The 24,020-nt window shown below is 46.2% G+C and overlaps 1 protein-coding gene and 1 pseudogene across 2 annotated transcripts in view; both read right to left on the bottom strand.

Moving 5' to 3' along the window:
• Positions 1–3,012: 3,012 nt before the first annotated feature.
• LOC119036533 (ceroid-lipofuscinosis neuronal protein 5-like) lies at positions 3,013–4,792 on the bottom strand (annotated as a pseudogene).
• A 2,122-nt stretch (positions 4,793–6,914) lies between these two features.
• Positions 6,915–24,020, bottom strand: part of EPRS1 (glutamyl-prolyl-tRNA synthetase 1) — a 45,678-nt gene continuing 28,572 nt past the window's right edge. The window contains exons 19-32 of one of the 2 annotated variants that reach the window (XM_037128327.2): positions 22,358–22,591; positions 21,100–21,362; positions 19,409–19,460; positions 18,734–18,943; positions 18,280–18,352; positions 16,956–17,035; positions 16,667–16,768; positions 15,663–15,818; positions 15,006–15,203; positions 14,435–14,608; positions 13,752–13,912; positions 11,310–11,388; positions 7,369–7,433; positions 6,915–7,270 (exon numbers count right to left, since the gene is read on the bottom strand). In XM_037128327.2, the coding sequence (XP_036984222.2) occupies positions 7,120–7,270; positions 7,369–7,433; positions 11,310–11,388; positions 13,752–13,912; positions 14,435–14,608; positions 15,006–15,203; positions 15,663–15,818; positions 16,667–16,768; positions 16,956–17,035; positions 18,280–18,352; positions 18,734–18,943; positions 19,409–19,460; positions 21,100–21,362; positions 22,358–22,591 (1,998 nt within the window). In that variant the 3' untranslated portion in view covers positions 6,915–7,119. The remainder of the gene's footprint in view (positions 7,271–7,368; positions 7,434–11,309; positions 11,389–13,751; positions 13,913–14,434; positions 14,609–15,005; positions 15,204–15,662; positions 15,819–16,666; positions 16,769–16,955; positions 17,036–18,279; positions 18,353–18,733; positions 18,944–19,408; positions 19,461–21,099; positions 21,363–22,357; positions 22,592–24,020) is intronic. The other variant, XM_053667309.1, reaches the window with a different exon arrangement.

Consider the following 24,020-nt stretch of genomic DNA (forward strand, 5'->3'; position numbering starts at 1 on the left):
TGCGGGCGGCTGCGTCCTCCCAGGAAAGGCTGGGAGCGCAGGGGAGCAGCTCGGATTCGGTGATTGCAACTCCTGGAAACCTCTCCCCTCCAGCCTTTCCGCGCTTGTCAGATTTGGAAATCAGCTTTTATAGGCTGCTATAAAGCCATAAAGCAGTTTAAAGGGCAATTAAAGGGGAGATGTCATGTGAGCTGGGCCTGTGGAAATGGAAGTTGCCCACTTCAGACAGGGACTGGAGGTAATTCTTCTGTTTGTGTGTGTGTTTAATTGCAGGAGTCGAGTCCGTGTGTCTTTCAATCACGCAGTGGCACACCTGTGGCTTCAGCCCTCCCTGCTTCCACACTCGCCGGGCAACTGGTGAGACAAGTGGTTTGACAAAGGCCATCCTATCCTGCCTACCTGGTGTGTAAACAGTTTTGGACGCAGTTCACTGCATAGAACAGGGAATATTCTAGATTGGGGCTAGAGCAAGTGAAAGCCAAAGATGAAGCAAGGGTGAGTTTTCTCGTGCCTGGCCCACTGATCTGAAATACACAGGCACTCTACTTACCAACATTCTCCACGGTGAGGAAAAAAAAAAATCCTCAGGCTCAAAAGAGAAAAGGTCTTTCTTTGATCTGGAGGAGCTGAAGACCTAACTCGGGTCAGTGTCAGGAATAAAGCCAAATTATAATGACCTAACCAATATTTTTGTTTTTAATCTTATCACCTATCATCACTCCTAACCCTTGGAGGCTCACTAGCTCCTGAACAGGCAAAACAACAGCGGCCTCTGTTGCTTTGAGACAAAGGCTGACTCTCAACCCCTTCGAGAAGCAGAGCCTGAAATCGCTCTACCTGATCTTTTCTGAACGCAAAGACTGTGGGGCGGAATTTGCTGTGTCGATTTGACTGGGCCACCAGGGGCCCAGATATCTGGTCAAACATTGTTCCCAGGGTTTTCTGTGAGGGTGTTTTTCTCTTTCCTCTTTGATTAATCATTATAGCTACCTTTATCATGACCTTACTACGCCAAACATACACAGCTTCAGTCTTTACAACAATCCTGACAGATGAATCATTTCCGAGATAAGGAAACTAAGGTTCAAAAATGCCAAGATGCTTAAATTATGCCATGCCAGTTACTGGCTAGTTCTAAAATATTAGCCAACCACTGGGGCTCTTCTTCACCATATTGACTAAGGTTAGGTGAGCAGAACAAAATCAAACTAATACAGCAGTTCCAAAAGTTGCAAGAGCTGGACTTCCGCCAAGATGGAGGTTTAAGGTGGATGTGTCGTGCCTCCTCACACAACCAAGTTTAGGGACAACTAAATATTAGCATCAGAAAACACAACCAGAACACGGAAAACTGAACTTTTCGGAAGTCCGCTAACAACAAATTCTTCGGCCCGACTGGTAAGGGGCGAAACCGGCGTCGGGTGAGGAGTTACAAAGGAGGGCTCGATCGACCCGGGCGCGGAATCCAGACGCGCGAATCCAGTCGCACGGGTTCCAAACCCAGGATTGGACCTAGTGAGCGACCGAGCGGCCCACCGGGTGAGCGACTACGGAGGAGTCAGTGGGGAGGCGGTAGCAGCGAGTTGACTGTGGGTGCCCGGTTACGCGCGGGTGAGGGAGTAAGCGGTGGGACCGGCGGCGGCGGCGGTGCCATTTTCCCCGCTCTGACCACGCCCCCACATACAGCGTCACAACCCAGCGACCTGGGAATCCAAGGCGCCGCTCCTCCCACTTAAAGGGCCAGAACAGACCAAAAATGTCGCAGGAAGACCTCAAAGCCCCAGAGATAAATCTAAGTGACGAAGAAATAGCAAATCTCTCAGACGCACAGTTTAAAACACTGGTCATCAGCTTCCTCACAGATCTGGTGGACTATAGCCACAAATTAGAGAAACATATGAAGGCTAAATTAAGGGAAATGAATGGAATTCCACAGGAAAACCATAGAGATGAAAAAAAAACTGGGACTCAAATCAATGGAGTGGACCAGAAGGAAGAAGAAAAAATCATCAAACAGAAAGGAATGAAGAAATAAGAATTCAGAAAAATGAGGAGAAGCTTAGGAACCTCCAGGACATCTATAAACGCTCCAATATCTGAATTATAGGGGTACCAGAAGGGGGAAAGACACAACCACCAGTGGAAAAACTATTTGAACAAATAATAAAAGAAAATTTCCCCAATCTGGCAAAGGAAATAGACTTCCAAGAAATCCAAGAAGCCCAGAGAGTGCCAAAAAAGTTGGACTCAAGAAGAAACACACCAAGGCATATCATAATTACATTAGCCAAAATTAAAATGAAGGAAAGAATCCTGGAAGCAGCAAGAGCTAAGGGGACAATCACCTACAAAGGAGTCCCCATCAGGCTGTCAGCAGATTTCTCAAAAGAGACCTTACAGGCAAGAAGGGGCTGGAAAGAAATATTCCAAGTCATGAAATCTAAAGACCTACAACCAAGATTGCTCTACCCAGCAAAACTTTCATTTAGAACGGAAGGACAGATAAGGTGCTTCTCAGATAAGACCAAATTCAAGGAGTTCATCATCACCAAGCCCTTATTATATGAAATGTTAAAGGGACTTATCGAAGAAAAAGAAGATAAAAAAGATGAACAGTGAAAGGACAGCAAACTCACAGTTATTAACAACCACACCTAAAACGAAAGCAAACTAAAAGGACAGCTAGATCAGGAGTGGAAACATAGAAATGAAGATCTCAAGGAGGGTTAGCAACAGGGGAGTGGGAGGAGGAGACGGGGGGGAGAAGGTACAGAAAACAAGTAGCATAGACAGTAGATAGAAAATAGATGGGGGGGGCAAGAATAGTATGGGAAATATAGAACCTAAAGGACTTGAGACACATGGACATAAACTAAAGGGGGGTAATGGTGGGGTTGGGGGGGCAGGGTGGAGGGGAATGAAGGGGGGAATAGAACAACTGTAACAGCATAATCAATTAAAAAAAATAAATAAATTTATTTAAAAAAAAGTTGCAAGAGCTGTGAAGTCAGTCTAAACTACCAAAAAAGGCACGTAAGTGAAAAATCGTAACCACCACACCAGAAAAACAGTAGCTTCTACCATGAAAATATCACTGAGGATAAATTTAAAATCTCACCCCATATTCACAGATTCAAAGTGTTGGGTCGAAGGAGCGTCTGTAGCTGATAGAAACTGTAACTGTATACAGTATAAACTGTAATTTATTAATAGGAATGAATATAAAATTTAATTCCTATTAATAAAAGGTAGGTGATTGAAATCAAGATCATGTAATGTGCTCACTTTGGCCTTGACATTTTTCCAAAAAATACTGCTATTCTTTTTCTTTCATTAACTTTTTTTAAAAAGATTTTATTTTTAGAGCGAGGGGAAGGGAGAAAGAGAGGGAAAGAAACATCAGTATGTGGTTGCTTCTCACGCGGCTCCCACTGGGGAACTGGCCTGCAACCCAGGCATGTGCCCTGACTGGGAATCGAACCATGATTGTCTGGTTCCCAGGCCCGCGCTCAATCCACTGAGCTACACCAGCCAGGGCGACTCAACTGAAATTCTTTAATTGACAAATATGGTTTGAAGGGGTCATGAAATTTTTTTTATGACTAAAGCGAGTCTTATTTCCTGTTGGCCCCCAAACAGATGTTTCATTGCTCAAGTAAGTAGGTTCTCCACTGTAAAGAACTATTCTTGTGTGTTTGGTTTCTCTCTTCTGGAACTCTGCTCCAAGTTCAGACAACTTCTTACAGGTCTCTGACACAAACTCGGAACAGTCGCAGGATTCGAACCGTGTCTCCGCCCCATTTTCTGGGCTGACTTGGATGGTCTGGGTCTCATCATAAATCCATTGTGTTGTCCTCTTTCAACCACTTGGCCATTGTGTGAAGTGTGCTTCCTGATATGGCCGCCACTTGAACTCATGTCCCATTTTCCTTCCGGCGTCATCAGTTCCTTCCAAAAGGCAGGCAGCTCCTCGGTGACTCCGGAAGGGGCCTCCGTTCCAGGCCGGGGCTGGGCAAATGTGCGGTTTCTCAGTTGGAAAAGCTCGTACCGTCCCATGGTGTGGTTCTTGCCAGCTGCGGTCCCCTGGCATCCATCCGATGGCATCATGCGTAATTGTCAAGTGTCCCAGGAGGTCTCCATATGTAAATTCCCGTACTGGGGCTTGTCACCAAAAGGCTTCAATGACATCGTGACCCTTCACAACTGGAATAAGTGAGCCAGCTGGACAGAAAGTGAATTTAGCTTGACAGTAAGAATCTGGTGCTGGATGGAAGGAAAAGTGTCTTTTTCTTCCATAATTCAGGTCAGCACTACTCCTCAATCACCCCTTCACTGGCTCAATTATCCTGAGGAAGCCCCAGGGCTGCAGGGCTACAGGCAGCCAGCAGGGGCCACTCCAGAGCTCTCAACTTGGTGCTACAGTAGGGCCCTAGGTGTCACCTGGCACCTCACCTGCTCAGCAGTGTGACCAGGACACCAAGACCTGCACACCGGCACTGGTCTGGCCCACCTCCCCAGCCCTGCTGAAGGGGTGTTGGATGAATAAAGCAGATTGCTTTCCCCAGTGTGGGTGGGCCTCACCCAACCAGTTGAAGGCCAGAAGAGACCCTCCTGACTCTGCCTGCTGGCCACCTCCAAGCTGGGACTCACCCTTCCCTGCCTTCAGGCTTGAACTAAAGGGTTGGCTTTCTGGGTTCCGAGTCCACAGGCCACCAGACTGAACCTATACCACAGGTTCTGTTTCCTGCTCTGCTGACCGGCCCTACAGATCTTGGGAATTCTCAGCCTCCATAACTGCTGTTTTTTACTTAAAAAAAAAAAATCTCTATTGAGAGCCCTGACTGGTGTGGCTCAGCTGGTTGGGTGTCATTCTGCAAAGCAAAAGGTTGCAGGTTCGATTACCAGTCAGCGTGCACGTCTGGGTTGCTGGTTCAGTCCCCAGTACAGGTGCACAGAGAGGAAACAATGTTTCTCACATCAGTGTGTCCCTCTCTCTCCCTTCCTTTCCAAAAAGAATAAACGCATTCTTCCTATTGGTTTTTATCTGGAAAACACTAATACACTGACTGTGACTAAATCCTTGCAACTTAAATGCAGCCCCAATAACTTCCCTAGCATCCGGTAAGTCATCTCCAGCTCAGCTGACAGTGTAACAGATGACTGACTCACACACCCAGACTGTGCATCAAACTGCAGAGACGACCTCCCTCGTTCGTTCATCCACCCCGCGCAACAAGTGCAACAAACAAATACCGTCCAAGTTCCTGCACATCGAACACGGCTCCGGGCTCTGGAGAAGACAGCAATGAATACAAGACAAAAATCCCTCCCTTCGTGAAGCTTAACAAAGTCGGTCATAAAATGTACCAAATGTCACATGGTACGAAGAAGGGAGACAAAGGAAGCAGAGGAGGACAGAGTGTTGGCGTGGGGGGTGGAGCTGTAATTTTAAATAAAGTGGTCAGGGAAGAATCCCCTGAGATCTTTCTTGAGTAAAGACGTGAAGGAGGCAAGCAACTCACTCGCTCAGCAGGTATTTCTTAATCACAAAATATGCTTTGGGTGGCCTACTTAAAATGTACTTTGAAATATTCCCATTACCTGTCAATTAAAATCCTTTTACATTATTTCAGTTCTATTCATGTTCCAAACTCTTAAAACTTTCTGATAAAGATGAGCAAATACATTGGTTTAACATCACCTACTGAACCAAAAAAGTAGTCTGTCACTTTAAGCCAGATGGTGGGACCGAACAGTGTGGAGTTCGGGACAGTTCTCAGCTCGCCCCCCTGGTGGGGATGACGTCACCATGTGTCAGGGAGGGCAAGTGAGGCAAGGCCCCTAGTAACAACGCTCAGCCGGATTCATCCCTCCACCTCGTCTACTCGATCACCTGGTTTTGCACCTGAAATAGGATGACTTCAAGGAAAGAACATCACGTTTGTTTGTACTTCACTCCTGTCTGCTCTGGCACTTTGCACCGAGCACCTATGAAACGTTATTAAATACATTTATTAAGTGAAGAGCTAGCATCTTCTAGACCTCGTGAAAGTGACAAGCAAAAGACCAAAGATGAATTTAAAGACAACAGGGCAGAGGGAGCTACTTTCCAAGCTACTGACACCCCCCAAACACAGCTGTATGAGAGATGACTAATATTACTGAGTAGAATGAGATGCAGGGAGGGTGGTATGTCCAGACTCTCGGGTCAATGTGCCCTCTCTCCGCCTGTTCTGTGGGGTGTCTTTTGCTGCTCTCTCCACTCAAAGCCTCCCCAGGAGAGGAGACAGTCAGCAGTTGTCAGGAGGCGCTGCTCCGTGCTTTGGACTGAACGAGGCCTACACACCCTGGGGAGGGTCACCTGCTTCCTTCAGTCCAGCAGCTCACCTAGGTTTCAGGGTTTACTTGCTAATCACCTGTCTCCCCTTACAGGAACCTGCTATTGTCCAATTCTAGAAAACACCCCTTGATCTGTTTTCTCTTTGCCGCTCTGAACACTAAGCACGTGGGACCATCAGTCACATATCTATCAGTTGGTGGCTGTCATCTGCATGACATTTCTTCAAGGACGCTGCCTGGTCTCAGGTTCAGGCACGTTCTTGAAAAGCACCACCACTTTCCAGGTGTCTGAGAAAGTTTTGATATTTTAGTTGAATTTCAATTTAAGAAAGAAGTCTATCACGTGTAGATTGGGGGTGAAAGCTTCTTCCTGAACCCACTTACTTACTGTGGGGTCCCTGTAACTAATGAATTCCCCCGAGGCAGGCAACTGTAAGCTTCTCTATGGCTGGCTCTACTCACTGGAAGCTTCGGGAAATTCCTAGGAAGGTACGTTATTTTCTGTTATTGTCTCCTCTTCGTAGGAATTTCCTTGTAGCACTTGGACTTCAGAAACAAATGAGTACACAAAACGGTATTAGTTCATGGTATTTATTACTGGGGCTGTATGCAGAAAAGCCTTACTCCCGCAGCTTCTTTAGGCATAAGAATAGATATTTATTTCACATGACCTCCTTTTTGAGCTTTTGTTTTACAAAATCATAAAACTATATCCGGGAAGATATTAGTATTAAGTTTTTTAAAAGTGGGGGGGTTGGAGGCTGGGGTGCAGGTTCATCCTCAGTAACTACGACCAAACAGGGTGTAGTACTTGGCAGGGTTCTTGCCGCAGACGCATCGGGCTCCAGGCTGCAGCTCACAGAGCGGCTTGAAGGGGATGCAAAGGCTTTTCGCCCCCATGGACGGAGCACCCGGTTCAAGATCTTGATCCCTGAAATTAGAAACAAGTAAGAGTTCCACCCATCAGGCTGTGCACTTCTCCTTCTTTCTCACTGCCACACCCCATGTCCTGTCCGCCGATTCCCTTACCTGGTCGTGGTCTTCTTGATCCAGTCCTCGCAGTCGATCTCCCCGCAGAACGGGATCTGAGCGATCTAGTGGGGAACAGTATGTGGTGTTTGTGACCCTTCCGTGTCACGGAAAGAACAGCTGAGCTCCCTAGTAAACCGACAAGCATAAAGGAGAGGTCTCCCAGCCCTTCTCGGGCCCCCGTACCCTTGCACACCTGCTAGCAACTGTGCTCAGAAACACAGGGATACGAAAGCACGTTTTCCCACTCTCCAAAACCCACACTCCACAGAGCATCAAGACATGACACAGACATCTCTGCAACGCACGCAAGTGTCCAAACACAGTGGCTACCACGCAGAGCCTGAGAGAATGAACAGAGGGGCGGGAGACCTGGGTCGGGACAGCAGCCACACCCACCTCCCTTCGTACTGGACCACCGCCAGCTCTGCTGAACCACTAGAGGAGGACGGCGGGGAGATGACAAATAGTGACCTGGTTTTTAAAGCGCTCTCAGGGTAACAATGCACGGTCAGGTAAATGGCACTTCATGACCCACTGTTTTAACATGTCATTGAATCATTCTTCAAAGGCCAAGGGTATCTGAAAGTCAAGACTCATTCTGCGTCCGAAAAAAAAAAAAACTCTCAAAAAAATTTTTTTTTCACAGACCATTCAGAATGATGAGAAGAATCAGGAGAACTGGGGATTTTATCCTAACTTTGAGATTCACTGCCTAGCTGAACATCTCTAGCTCTGAGTTTTCTTTCTTAAAATGTAGGTGCTACACAAGACAAGAATGATGATTTCTCTCAGTTGTGAATCCTGAATTTTTCATAGCATGTCTACTTTAAAATTAGGTTTGTCTACAACAACATTTTTGTAATAGTCCTTTAAAAAATATCTGGAGATCCAGATTAGCAGTGGGGAAAGCAAAGGTCTGGGCAATCACCACACACTGGAAGTGCAAGGTCAAAGCCACTGGAAAGTTATGCAACTTCATCCTCAACTTCTGACCCACTATTTGCAGCCACACACCCCAGCTCAAATTGAATCCCCCCTGCAAACTCCTCCTTGTACTTGGGACTTGGTTAAAACATGTTCCAAGGGCCTCTCTAAGAATAAAGTGAAACAGAGATGAAGACACTATTTTAAAAACTGAGTAATTTGCCCTGGCTGGTGTGGGTCATTGGACCGAGTGCCGGACTGTGAACCAAAGGACAGCAGGTTCGATTCCCAGTCAGGACACATGCCTGGGTTGCAGGCCAGGTCCCCAGTAGGGGGCGTGTGAGAGGCACACATTGATGTTTCTCCCCCTCTCTTCCTTCCTCTCTAAAAATAAATAAGTAATCTGTTTCTTTAAAAAAACAACTGAGTAATTCACCAGGGGAACACTACAGAGGAGTGAGGAAGACTACTTCTCTTACGTCCATTTAGCAAAATACAGTAGCCTCATTTCCAAACTTGGTAAACTGTCAATTTGAACAATCTGCCCTTATGAAGAGCTGATACATTTCTAGGCAAACCTGGAGGGAAGGAATGAGCGGGTAAAGGGAAAGTGGAAGGGCTGGTACTAACAAATGTTTTGAACAAATTTAATATAGAAATTATGCAATGCAAACTGAAGCAAAGACCAAAGAGGATATAAGAGCTGAAATCACATCAAGTGACTTCCCTGTATTGAAACTTGGTAAATCATTAGCATTTTTACAATCAGAAAGCATAAAAAAAATGTACACTCAAAAGTATTATTCAAAATTCATTACAAAAGACAGAATGGGGGGAAACTTTAATCACTTTAACTATTTAAGCAATGATAAAAATTAAGACAATTAAAAAGAATGTCTTTGGGTAACAGAATTTTACTTTTATTGACTCATAACACAGCTATATTTTTTGGATAACTTTAACAAAACTTACAGTAGTCTTATTTTCTTTTCCTCTTAAGAAAAACTTACTTTGCCTTGAGAAGATATTTTTAAAATTTTAAATGGTGTGTCTGAAAAATTCAACTGAAGCTGTTACTAAATGTACTCAGTCTCATAAATAATAATTTTGTTAAAAAACATGTTTTAATTCCTTCTAGCTGCAAAGTTATAGATAATAAGGTCTGAAATTTCTATCTATGCATGTAATTTATTAATATGAAAGGACAGTATACATTTTTAGGCTATCCAGCCACGGAAGGTTCTTAATTTTTACTTTTTATTTCTGTATCTGTGTTCTAAAAAGATACAATGTCTTGCAATACACAGTAGCTTGCATTCTATAACAGAAAATGTTAATAACAAAAATAACAACACTCATTGTGGTGATTAATAGATTAGTAATGTATGTCAACAGTAAAAATGTATATTATACATAAATCACACTTACTTATAATTTAATTAAGGCCACCCTCTTGGAAAATGTACTAAAATCAAGTCCTACACATAATTTTTTCCCCTTTATACCAACAGGGGAAGTAGAAAATCAAACTTTCACCTACATTCAAGTTCCAAAGATCCCTCCACCTTCTCCTCTCCTGGTGAATACAATTTTATTTACAGTAACCTCAAAGGCTGCTGGTTGGCCAGTTGATACCTCTGAAGTGACCAATGCAGGGTGAGATGGGGAGTGAACACAACCACTGAACTCAAATAACGAAATCGGCTTTGGTCTCTTTGTGCTCTTTGGACACACAGCTAAAATACTGTACTCTGCTTTCTCTGAAAGCAATGGACTAACTGGTATTTACACTACTGATTTATTAACTCTTGTGCAGCATCGTAAACGACTGTGCTGCAACTGTGACCACCATACTTTGCAAACAGAAAGTTGTAAAACTCAGTGATTAATGGGGCCAAACTAAAATGATCATAGTTACGGTGGAAGGGAGAACGCACACGGCGTCAGACGGCTATCCGCCGTCTAGCCTTCTCTGACGGGGACATCGTTTGAGCCGAGCAACAAACCATAGAAACCAGAGAACAGGAGATGACAGAAGCAACATTCCAAGGGTAGAGAAAGTTGAACACTGACAATAGTGGATCTAAAGGGCAATCTGAGATGACCTATTTCACACTCATTTTACAAGTTAGTAAACCGAGAGCCAGCGAGATTAACATTTTCCCAGCTCATGGAGGAAGAGAGATATTTAGAGGTTTTGATCATAACCAATTAAAACCGCCTTCCTGAGTCGGAATAGAGACCTAAATTCCAGTGCCAGGGGCAATTCACTTAGCCTCTGGCCCAGCATTCTCATTTATAACGTGGGGACACAGGACCTGTTGTATAATCGAACATGTATACCAGAATAGCAAGGTTCACAAGCGATTCGCTTCAGCAATTAGTACTTTTGCAAATCAAAACCTCTTCTTTATGAAAACTCGAAGTCTGGCAGGGAACATATGTACACACAACACTGAAAAGTGGTAAAATCTTAAGAGTACATTTATGACCTCCTTAGAAAACCCACGCTGTTTTTAAGGAGGCAGAAGGACCCACTCATTCTGAAAACCAGGCTCGGACACGAGCGCTGCCTCCCCACTTTACTCGGAGCGTTCGACCCATTAACAGCTGTGTAAGTACCGGTCCCGGAGCTGAGAGAAACAGACTGTTAACCTTTCAGGAGTCTACACATGACCCTTCTAAAGCTAGAACAAGGCTTGCTTTAGGAACACGAAAGGAAGATTTCAATATCAAAAACACCAGGGGTGATAAGGAACAAATGCTGTTTAGCCAGGTGTAAAGTGTAAGAAAAAGCCTTTACAAGACCAGTTCACAGTGCTGTCCAAAACAATAGGCTGTTGTAAAGCTTTAGGAAAGCCAGTGGAAAGACCACAAAATGGTAATTTGTCATCTTTTTTGTGTGACTGGCTTTGAAAATGGGATTAGCAGGTTTTAATTCTCAAGTTCAGGGAGTCTTAAAAGACCATTTAGTGAAATACCTTTATCTTCAAAACTTTTCAGAAGTCTCTTACCTTTCCGGAATCTAGCATCTTCTGAAAGTCTTCCATTGAGTTCGCCACCACCATGTGAGTCTTAAGGTCTTCAGAAGCCCTTTCAAGAAAATAATTAGAAAAGAACACATAACTCACCTTCCTAATGTGACGTTATTGTTAAATAAGCACAATGTAATGAAAGAGCAACAGCCCGGAAGGCAGAAGCGCTCCACCGGAACCTCCACCTGCCACAGCAGCGGCCTCGGCTAGTGAGTCACTGTGTTACTGGGAAAGTTAAATGACGGGACGCGGCCAGGCACACGGAGGGGGTAGTTTCTGGTATCACTGCCGTTAAATCTCGACTGGCCGACGTTCTATTGCTGGCTGTAGCACTGACTTCTATAGGTCTGCGTTATGTTTTGAACCTCTGTGCTCTTACTTTCCCAAGTCCCTACAGAAGTGGCAGCTGCTCAAGCAACTCGGACCACACACAGGATTGTTGTGAGAGTCGCACATGGAGGCACGCGAGTGCTCTGAGGAGTACAAACCATCAACACCCCTTATTCAAGCTACTTTCACACACCACGTGACTTCTTTCAGTTGAAATCATTGGGCAACGTTGGTGAGTAAAACTGTACAGACTTAAGGGGCACGATTCTGTAACACATCATCCGTACACGGTATTGTGTGTTTGCCACCCCAAGCCCTGTCTCCTTCCACCACCGTTTACGCCCCTTTACCCTCCTCTACCTCCCTCCACCCTCTACGTAACTCTTTTGGAAATGGACAAAAGTATTCCACTCCACGTTCGAAGCCATGCACCGCAGGAGGACCACCCATGGTGGTGACCAATGAAGAGAAAGCGTATTTTTCTTTTCTGGATCTCAGGACTGAGACCATGTGACCTCTGCCAGCAACTGGTCACTGTCCACCAAATCTATTTCCCCTTCGTCCAACTTTTTTGTCGTGAGAAGGGTCCACGTGACTAAATTTTAGCCAGAGGAAGGAATATGCTAGATTCCAGACTTAAGCCTTAAAATAGGAAAAAATACACCTGTATGCAACTTACATTAACAAATTTACTGAGTAAAAATGTCAACAAAAATTTGCTCCTCAGTCACTAAGGCACTGGTTTTTCAGCCAGGGGGTGCATCTGCATCAACAGGGAGCATCTGAACACCACAGCTGGCCAGAACTTACTTTAAATTTAAAGCTCAGAGATCAGCCCTGGCTGGTGTGGCTCAGTGGATTGCATTCCAGCTTGCGAACCACAGACGCTGGTTTGATTCCCAGTCAGGGCACATGCCTGGGTTGCGGGCCAGGTCGCCGGTAGGGGGCGTGCAAGAGGCAACCACACACTGATGTTTCCCTCTCTTTCCCCTTCCCTTCTCCTCTGTTTAAAAAATAAATAAAGATAATCTTTTTAAAAAATTAAAAATTAAAAAATAAAGCTCAGAGATCAGACCTTTGGCATGAGGCTCAGGTGTTTTTGTTGCAAAGCTCTCAGATGACTGGAGAGACTCCCTGGCAAAGAAGCACTGCGCTGGGTGCGCCACCTGGACAGCGGGCAGCTGCCTGCTCCTCCGTCTCTGACAACAGCACTGTTCTGAGCCCATGGAACTTCAGACGAAGTGCTCACTGGCAGGCCAAACCAATCCTTGAAGTGACCCCTCAAGAGACTTACCATTATTCTCATTCGGTGGCAAGCAAACCGAGAAGAGCAAAATCACTTGTCTTGCCTACATATCCCTAAGCAAGCAGTAAAGCCAGGACTAAAATTAGTTCGCTCCTTAAATGCAAGAAATATTGAGGCGCAGTATGAGGTAGGCACAGGCATTAGAAGATGAGTGAGTGAAGGGCAGGTGCTCCCCAATGCGGAGCCCCTGCCCCAGTGGCGCTGGACCCTGCGGTCTGCTAAGCAAGAAAGAAAAGGTGCCACGCACAGGCCACCAGTCTTCAAGAGTCTCTGCCTTGAGATCTGTGATTCCAAAAGACCCCTCTCCACAGGTCAAGGCAGCCCTGAGCCCTCCCCTTAATCCTTGGCTGTACGTCACAACCACTTTTTACACCATAGGTGCCAGGCCCGCTCCAGACTGATCACAATAACATCTCTGGGGAGGGGCCAGGCGCTGGTGGTTTGTAAAGCTTTCCGGGGCTGCTAATGTGAATCCAGAAGGTGAGAATCAATGACTTAATTCCTCGGATTTATATGTCATAAAAGCCGGGATCTAAAATTAGCCCAAATTAGTCCACGGGACAGATACTCACTCAGTCCAGTGGTGCAAACCTAATAGGGAACGGAAAGCACTCAGAAGAACGACCATAATACAAGTCAAGACCCGAAGAGAAAGGTGAAAAGAGACCCATGGGCAATCAGTGGGAGAGAGGACTTCCAGCTGGGACCAAGGAGCCCTCCGTCTGGACCGCACAGGTCGAGGACGGCTTGAGGATGAGAGACCCACGCCGTTCTAAGGAACTCACTTTCTGAAAAGGTTAACGTGGATGTCTTCCAAAATAGCCCCAAGTTTCGTCTCAGCCTCATTCTCCGCGACTGTCAGCTTTTCTCCGGTATCCCGTCGGACAGCGACGAACTGGCAGCTCTTCATGTCTCGGGGCCCCACTTCCAGTCTGATGGGCACCCCCTGGGGAGCAGAGCGGCAGTGAGGACGGCACACGCATGGCCCCAGCTGAATGCCGGAGGGGGGGGGCAAAGCAGGCTTGCAGTTGTGAGTGTGTGACAGAGTCCACTCCTGTATTACTGTTAATTCCTGTGCTCTTTATTTGCAAACCCACTTCTGCCCACCGTGTGTATAGACTGTTTCATGGCTCTATGGGCAATAAATCATAAAAATACAAAAACAAGGCCTGCACAACCAGTAAGAAAGAGCAGGTGATATTTCTGAGCTATTACAGAAACCTGTTCCAACAAGGCATAAACCTAAGAGAAAACTGGACTGCCTGGCAGTTCCTCCAGGTCGAGATTATTTTTATTCTAAGATAATGATCGTCTTCAAAAACACTTTTTAATTTAGCTAATGTGCTCAACTTAATTTCAGTGAAGAACCCGCAACTACCAAAAGAGAGAAAGGCTTACATTTTATAAAAATACAAATAAAGAAAATCTAACTCCCAACTGGGAGTAACAGACACAGTGAGGAACTTACCTTGAGCTCCCAGTGGTTGAACTTCCACCCTGGCGAGTAGTTATCTCGCAGATCAGCTCTGACGCGAATATTAGCGCTGAGCAGCCGCCTTCGATAATCATTGCACTTGGCTATCAGAGCATCTCTGTCTTCCTCGGAAAGGGCGTTTGTAATGCCGCAAGGAATGACCACCACCTGGGACCCAGCACAGTGTCACGGTCACACAAGGAAACAGAAGGGACTACAGACCTCGGCAGCAGCCACCGCGTCGGTTGGTTTGTAACCCACACACGACGCCTGCCCATCAGCTGCTTGTCCATGCTACGTGCATTTTCGTCCACCTGCTGATCTCACTTGACCTATTATGTCATTTCAGAAAATGGTGTCTAAGGAAGTTTTATATAAAGCAGCTAGAACTAGCAGAGTGAAAAACAAGAACACGAAGGATATACATAGTTACGCAATACTAAGTTCCACACTGTGTTCTGTGTTGTTTCTCTAGCAGAAAATATACCTGAGAGTGCTCGGAAATGTCCATTCGTCGATGTGACCTGGCATTTCCCGGGGGGTGGGAACAGAGGGCCTTCCTCACCTGAACACAGGCCACGCGTGGAGGCAGCACCAGGCCCATGTTGTCCCCGTGAACCATGGTCATGACCCCGATCGTCCGAGTCGTCAGGCCCCAGGAGTTCTGATAGGCAAACTGCTTCTCTCCTGGTGTCTTTGGATCCTCAAAAATGATTTCAAACATTTTGGAGAAATTCTGCCCTAAATGATGTGAAGTTCCTCCCTGAGATAAACAGAGAAACAGGAGATTTAATAACCTATCGTGCCTTTGGAAGTGGTTGTAAGGCCACAGGCCCCGACACGACACTAACCCCAGTTCACTTTCCTCGAGTGTGTTCATACTCAACACGTTTTTCGAGCACTACTGGCACCAACGGGGGTCTAATCAAGGCCACCGCCGAAGGGCACTGTGGACAGACAGCCCCTTTCCCAGGAGTGACGTGCACTACGGGGGTTAAAAAGGACCCCACGCTCTGGCAGGTCAGGGCATGGCCTTGACTTGGCTGACCTTGGAGACTTACAAAAATGGGACAGGGGTGCCTGAAATCAGAATGTGTCCTAGAAAGCACACAAACTGCTGAATTTTAGAGTCTCCTTCTCTGATGGCGGAAGAAAGGTGTTGGGCCCACCCACAGGCCGTGCTTCCAAGAGTCGCCCACGAAGCCCGGGCAGCAGACGGCACCTGGATGGCCCTGCCGCTGGCAGATATGAACGCCTCCACTGTGGTTGTGTAGTCCCCTCCCGCAAACTTCTCCTTTTCCGTCTTTCTTCCCTTCACAACCGGGATTGCCAGGAGTTCTTCGTACACCCGAGCGTACAAGTCGAGTATCTGCAAGACCTGCAACAACGTTTTCAATGTGGAAGTGTCCGCATTCACGGTGTGCTCATTTACTGCAGAGCTACGAACCTGTACTACTTAAAATTAATTGTGGGAGAAGCAGCCACACAATGAAAACCCTTTTTATGAAAAGGCAAAAACAGCCAATGTGAATTTACTAAGGAAGACATTCCAACAAAGCATCTTGAAAAGAAGTTGAAGAACTTTTAAAAACCTACGTAAATTTAGAATATAAGAGAAACCTAAAGCTTTTGAAAGATAGTGACAAGGGCGAAAACTCCCAAAGGATAATCGTTTTCATCCGTGTGATTACAACTGCCTCTATACACTGAAGTCCAAAGATGCTCTCATCTTAAACTTTAAAATGGCCCTGACCGGGCAGCTCAGCTGATTAGAGCGCTGTCCCAAAATGCCAAGGCTGCGGGTTCAACTCCCCAGTCAAAGCAAACATGAGAATCAACTCATGAATGCATGAAAGTGGAACAACAAATTAATGCTTCTCTCTCTCCCCCTTCAAAATCAATAAATCAACAAATTTTTTAATTAAAAAAAAAAAACAAAGCAGCCTTTTCTAGTACAATTTCAATATGCGGTTTCTTAGGCCCATGCACATCTGAACACACTCATTCTTTCTCTGAACATACGGTGATGATTTTAAGTAACAAAGTAAATTACATAAGAAACTCTTTCACCGCTATGCTGAGATCAGACTAAGTTTCAGCTACTTGTTGAATGATTACTGTGAACAGACAGCACACATCACTGACAGCTAGACAGGGAGAGAAGCACAGCGTGGACAAAGAACAGAGCCCAACACAGATCTGAACGAGGACGGCCACGCCCCACACCTCTTCCGCGGCCTCCTCGAACGTGGCGAAGGCGCTGTGCCCCTCCTGCCAGAGGAACTCCCGCGTCCGCAGGAAAGGCTGAGGGTGCTTGAACTCCCAGCGCTGGAAGAGGGAGGAGGACAAATGGATCATCAGAGCGAGCTTTTCAGTGTCTGTCGACATCTTGTGTGTAAGTCAGCAGAAAGCGTAACTTCAAAAACGCTCCCGCACCCCCAGCCCCTTGCCCGTGCAAGCCAGGGGAAACGCAGTGCGCGTCCTGGGGGCCGGGGTGCAGAGGGAGGGCACCTACCACCACGTTGCACCACTGGTTGAGCCTGATGGGCAGGTCCCTGTGTGACTGCACCCACTTGGCGTAGGCCGGATACATGACTGCAAAGACACAAGTGCAGGCCACTGAGCCACCAAGCGGCCCGCTGCTCCCCAAAGCCGCTCAGAGCAGAGCTGCACGTGGTGAGAAGGAATGAGAACGCTGTGTCTGTGCACAAGTGCGTCCAGTGAATGGTCAGTGAATGGCACTGTTAGGTACGCCATAAAGGAATCAGTCAAGGAAATGAACTACCTAAACCCGACCGCACTTGGTGTTCTTGGCAATGAGGTTTACATTTCAGTTGCCTTTCCGCTGTTTTGTTTTGAAAACACTAAGTGAAGAACGTACCGTATATACCATGTTCTCCTGTGTTAAGTTCTTTGCATTGTTCATCCTGTTCAGTTCTCACACCCAACCCACAAAGTGGCTGCCAGAATCTCTCAGTATTAGAGACAGGAAAACAGACTAGAGACATTACAGAACCGGCTGAATCCAGCACCGCGACATGTGAGAACCAGAACGCAGGTCAAATCTGCGTGTTGTCTTGCCACAAACCGCTAACTTAAGTGAAGGCGCCTGTCTAATCACCACCTCCCGCCATCAGTGACACAAAAGGAACAGCGGCCACCGGGCTTCCAACACTGCATCACTACGCGAGCACACACAGCATCGCCAGCAGCACCGGATCAGATAATCCTTCACCAAACTGAGTGACGCTCTGGACACACGGATGAGCCCAGAGGCGCACAGGTTCCATGAGACCCTCCCATTTGCTGTGTCACTTCAGAGAGGTCGCTCCACCTTTCAGAGACTTTTATTACCTACAAAATGGAAATAACCACGGCTGCCCCATCCTTCCTCACTACGCTACTGCAAGAACAGAACAGGGTGTAAATGAAATCACTCAGTAACCTATAGAAAACCTGCATGAGTGTAAATGTGATATAACATAAGTAACAACATTTGTAAATACGACAAAACATTATTGTTGGCAATTTTACAATTCCAAGAGTGAAATTATTCCAAGCATACATTTCCTTGAATAATTTGGGGAAATTAGAGCATGAACGTGAAATGATGAGACTTAAAAAAAACTTTCTCCTATTGCTAAACAGCTCTGTAATACATACTGTACAGAGAATGAAATTCTGTACAACTTCAGTTTGCATGCATCTTGGTATACGCGCTCATTCGACTTTATACACTGTCAACAAGGATTATACAAGTCACAGAATGAAAGCTGAGACCCCTCTAGAACTGCCCCCAACATTTCCGTGGGTTCCCCTGCTCCGAGGCCCGTGCTCACCCGTCTCGCTGGTGGGACGAACAGCAATGGGTTCCGCCAACTCCGTTTTGCCAGACCTTGTGACCCACGCCACCTAGTAAGATAAATACTTTTTCACACGGCGTTGAAACAGCATTTAAAGAAACAGCACAAATGCCGGCGAATTGTGAATTCAACTTTTGCTATGTCAGTTAAGGCAAATTATTTACTGATGTTCACTGTGAGAAAAGGCAGCTTCTTACTGTCCTTATAATGTTGAGAGAAAAGTAAAAGGCACTTAATGACTTAATGTAACAAGCAGAATCATAACCTGCCCTGAAGGTAAAAATACAATTTTTTCAATGGCTTTAACTTTTTAAAAATTCCTCTGAATTGCTACTGTAACTTTCCTTTTAAATGCCTATTGAAGTGTAAATGGAAAATATACTTTCAAATTTAAGGAAAAAGACGCCAAAAACAAAGAAAGCGACCTCACCTCAGGGGCGAAGTCGGCAACATGAGTCTTTTCTTTCTCTAAGGCGCCTTGAGACACAAACATGGGGAAATAGCAGTTTTCAACACCGAGCTTCTTGATCTCGGCATCGAAGAAGTCCTTGATGAATTCCCAGATGGAATATGCCCAGGGGCGGAGAATGTAGCAGCCACTCACATCGTAGTATTCAATCATTTCTGCCTTTGTGATGACCTTTGTAAAAGACACACATAGTCCCTGAGGCCGACACTGAGCCAGCATGATGGTGCCCGAGCCAAGAGGCTGACCGCCAAGCCTGCAGCCCGAGTTCCCCCCGACACCCTCTTTCCATGCGTGTAAAACAAGTCTTTCTGACCTCAGGCTCGCCAGGGCCCTTGCTCTTACACAGATTCAATTCCACTCTTGTGTCTGCTATTACCATCTTTGTGACTTTGGACTAATTCCTTTACCTCACCATAAAAAAGAAACAAAAAAACCCCCACATACTGACTACCGTATAGGGCTACTTTCTGAACGCTCTCTGTGAACAAGCTTTGACAACTGTGACATGGTAAATGACTGTCCTCTGTGCTCCTGAAGGCATCACACATTGTCCCTTTGTGTCTGGACTTCAGAACCTAAGGACAGAGTCCCGTCTGAGAAATTTAACACATGAAAGTCAAATGAATGCATACTCACCTGAGAATACCAATCTGCGAGATTTTCTTCTTTTTTTGCCTCAAGGCCCAACCTGCAGATATGAAAAGTAAAATATAAATGTCTTCACTGAGCAAATGCTTCTAGGTTGAATGGAAATAAACTCTAAAGTTCAAAGTAGATTCATTTTTCTTTAGCATGAGTTACTTCTACATTTCTTTTTATTCATTCCCAAGAGACTGTTTTAAACCTAGAAAACAGTTCAGTCATCTCTTAAAAGGTGGTGAGGTGCTGCCCACAAAACACTAGGAAAGCCAAGCCTGACTACAACTATGATGCAGAGTCTTCTCAAGGTCGTGCACTTGTACATCATCCCCTCATTCTCATCCCAACTAACAGGAAGCATCTGTTGCCAACTTGAATCCAGGCAAAGTTACAGTTAGTAAGGTAAGTGTGTCACTGAAAGTAACGTGTACCGAGTACTAAAAACAACAGCTTTGTGGGTACTCCTGCGGGCACACACAGGTCTGCACTTCCTTGGTCTGTAGGTTTTTCTTTTAACTGCAGTAAGTAAAAGCTGCAGAGACAGATGCCTCCCCAATGAGTCAGGTCTGCAGTGAAACACCATTCGAGACAGTAACCCTTTCCCTGAAACACCAACGATGAGTCCGGAATTGTTGCCTTACGACTCACGCAGAAAAGGCAACCCATGAGCTGTTTTATAAAAAGAAAATCTTTTCAGTTTGTAAACATGGCTTCCTTGGCTTAAAATCTTAGTATTTTCATACTTGATTCTTCATTGTTTCCCATTGACACATTTCAAAAAAAGGCCCATATTAACCCTGGCCCTTTCACGAGCAGTCAGAAGGTGAAAGGTAGGAAGTTCTATTCTTTCCTCCACTATTTACACACCGGATCGCCCGGTCAACGGGCAAGGAGAAACCACGGCTGTGTCCTCGTTTCAGGAGAGAGCGTGCGGGCCACATGAACAAGGAGACGCAGAATCTGAGATTCAGCTGAACAAGTCAGAGACGCGGTATCTCTAAATAAAAGCTACGAGCGACAGCCTGTCCTTCCTGTGAAGCCATCAGAGGGACCAAGCAGAGGGTTCACTCTCATTAGGGGATGGGGATTATCGATGGGGAACCCCATTATTTACACCGACCGGAAAAAACTGAAGCACCAGCCATCCCACTGCTGCTCTGCTTGTAAACCGGCCTTGTTAGATACACAACCAAACCCAGTTTAAAATCTATTGAAAATGAAGTTCTGAGTTACGACAAAAGAATTTCACTAGAAAAATCTGTTTAGGGTGCAAAACAACGTGCACCGTTAGGTGCCAAGTGTGCTGAGAGGTGAGGGCGGAACGTCTACATGTCTGTCTGTGCTCATGCGATCCAACGAAGACCACTCTGTGGACACGGGCCCCCCACCAACAGCGGGGGCCAGCCCTTCAGGGCGGTGGGAGGAGCAGGGAGATGGACAAGCACGGGTCTGAGACCGCTGGGGCTTCTTCTACTGAGACTCTGAACCAAGCAAGTGAACGTGCGGCCTATTCCAACCGACAGACAGAAGACTAACAGCAGCCATCGGCTGGCACTGCACCTTTAGCATTCATTCTCCGATTTAACGCCGCAGTCAGACTAACCAAAAAACCACTTTTAAATGTAAGAATTGAAGGCATTCAAAGCCCTGCCTCCCGGGAGTGGGGTCTCTGCTCCGAGCCTCCTCACCTGGTCTGCTTCCGGGGCCCCTGGCCCTCTCCCGACCCACCGGGGGGTGGCCCGCCGCCTTGGCTTTTGGAGGGGTCTTTCTTCAAGCTATCGCTTTGTTTTTGAGGCTTATTCTGCTTTTCGGATTTATTTTCCTTCTCTTTCTTCTTCTTATCTTTGTCTTCGGCCCCAGTGGCAGAGACGGGCTTGTACTCAACGCCGGTGAGCGCCTTGTACTGGGCCTTCAGCTGCAGCAGCTCCCCCACGGCGGCGTCCACTTGATCCTGCGGTTCGACAGAAGAGGAGACCAGGTCGTGTTTAACGTAAACCCTGCCCGTGCACCAGCACCCCGAACTTTATCAGCAGCCCTGAAAACACAGCTGAAGGCAGAGGGGGTGTGGCAGCAGTGGAGAATGTTACATACACTAGCTTCTGAGAATAAAAGAACACGATAAATGGGGACAGAAGTGTACAAAAGAGTGACTTAAAAGTGGCCCTATAACTGCACTGTCCAAAACGAAGTCATCAGCCACATGTGGTTCTTTACACTTCAGTTAATCTGAAGTACACATAATTAATACGTCAGTCCCCAGTCATAACGGCTGCAGCACCAGCATCCAGTTCGCTGCAGCCCTGGGTGACCGCACTGGCCAGAACCGTCACCGAGCACGTCCATCTCGCAAACGCTCTGCTGAGGCAGCACTGGCGTGCGGCACGCATTCCACTGCCAGCCAAGCGAAGAGCCCTTACATGGCACGACCAGCAAGACAACAGGAGCTGGTTTCCGTATTACTGATTAAATGCAAAACCCCTAACGATTCACTGCTTTCTGCTCACATGAATCTGTACAAAAAGCCCTACTCATATCAAACATAATGCAATCAGCACAAACTGCTACGGTTCAAAATAAAACCTGCCATTTCTGATGGAAAAGCTTCAGAAGAATGAGGTGAATAAAGAGTGTGGACTGTCCCCAGGGCCCTTCAATGAGCCAGACGCTGCGGGTGTCTAAGTCCCTGTTCTCAAGGACCTTCCAGACCAGAGAGAAACACACCACACTAACACAGTGCGTGTAAGTGTCGTGTCAGAGAAAGGCAGTGTTGCGTGAGAACGTCCAATCAAATTTAGTCGGGGGGAAGGGACCGATGACATTTTCTACAGATGGCAGGATGAGAGCTGAAAACTGAACTATGTGAGTAGAAGTTAGCCAGATTTCATGGGGCAAAGAAAATAGCAGGCAATGCACAAAACAGAAATAAAAGCAAGATCCCACCCTAACCTTAGAGACTTTTTCTGCCTTAAGTTTTCGAACAACCTCTCCTTGAGAAGCTACTTTGTCAAAAAGTACTTTGGCTTCTGGTGTTTCTGGACCACAAGACTCAGAACTCCTGGCTGGGCTTGAATCTGAACTTGCAGATGACGGGGGCTGACCAGGAATGTATTCCTTCCCGGTTCTGTCTTTATACTGAGCTTTCAGCGCAAGTAAGCACTCTACAGCTTCATTTACTTCAGCCTGAGTTAAAAGAGAAAAAAAGAGAAATATTTAATGCTTTCTGCAAATTCCAATGATTCTTCAAAACTTAGCTGTATCACTATAGTATTCTTGTAAATAACCATCATGGGGAAACCCAAGCAGGAAGGAATCGAATCGTCAGCCTAAAAGAACAGATCAAAGCTAAAGATGTAAATCACACTGTAATACTACACACAAGTCATCAGAATAAGCATACACACTCATATGCATTTATTTCACAGGGCGACTTTCCACCTTTCTTACTTAAACACACAAATCACAGAGCACCCAAGCAAACTGTGAGCATCCCAGCCCTGGCTCCGTAAGTAGAAGAGTCCAAATTTCTAAGATCGAAGCACAGATCACCTCAGTGGCTCTGCCTATACAAATGTTATTTTCTTAATTTCTAAATAGATAGTTAAATGCAACACAAAATCCCACATTCTGGGCCCAACACAGACTAGTCACATCAAGCTTTTAAAAAACCACAACAAAGTGTGAAGGCAGGCTGAGGTTTTGGACGCTCACCTACATACACCATCCTCTGCTCCATCACCACAATCACAGCGAAAACGAGTGGGACAGCCCGACACACTGGTGACCCCGGCACAGAAGCTGGCCACGCAGGTGGAGGACTCACACCGGACGCTGACCTGAGCAGCAGTGCCGTCTGAGCGCACACCAATACACCACCGGGGGTCAAGGCATCAGCACGGCAGAGAGAGCAAGCATCTGCCTGTCCAAGTTTTACTGCCACGTTATGCCAGGGCTCCAGAGTGGAGAATAATACAGGGTCAAAGGAATGCAGGCAGGGTATCTGGTATACCCTGAGCGACTTGGCGTCTGTGAGACAGCGGTCACATTTCTAGTGCAGTGCCTTTATGAGAGTGCCTTGCAGCCCACAGACCAAGAGTGGGCCAAGGCGGGCACCACCTGGAGGGAGGGCAGGAGAGGAGATCAGGTGCAGAGAAGAGGATGGGTTGTCTGACTCGTAGTCCTGCCCTGTTCCCACTGCCTTTGGAACGAAGAGCACTTTCACAGCGAAATCTGCCTAACTCCAAGAAAAAGGAGGCAGCTAACCAGACATACGACTTCCATCAGTTATAAAAAAGGGGGGAAGTTAAGGGGGGCCTTCCTGCAGCCATTTCTACACAGAGGCCTGTCTGAAGGAGGGTCCATTTTCCACTACGAGTCGTCACTAGAGTTTAATTTCCCACAGGGAGAAAACCCAGCAATAAGACAAAACAAAACCTTTGCTCGGGGGGATTACCACTTGAAACATGATAAATTAGGAGAAACCGTAGATGGGCAAGCCACTTCACTACTGAATGAGGCATTCTACGAACAGTAAAAATAGAATAAAATTGTAAAACTAGAGTATGTCTCTGGACAGACGTATGAGAAAACACTGGCCTTGATTTATGATGTT

Source organism: Artibeus jamaicensis, unplaced genomic scaffold (genome assembly GCF_021234435.1).
Source record: "Artibeus jamaicensis isolate MK-2021 breed Jamaican fruit bat unplaced genomic scaffold, CSHL_Jam_final contig_467, whole genome shotgun sequence".
NCBI classification, from domain to species: domain Eukaryota; kingdom Metazoa; phylum Chordata; class Mammalia; order Chiroptera; family Phyllostomidae; genus Artibeus; species Artibeus jamaicensis.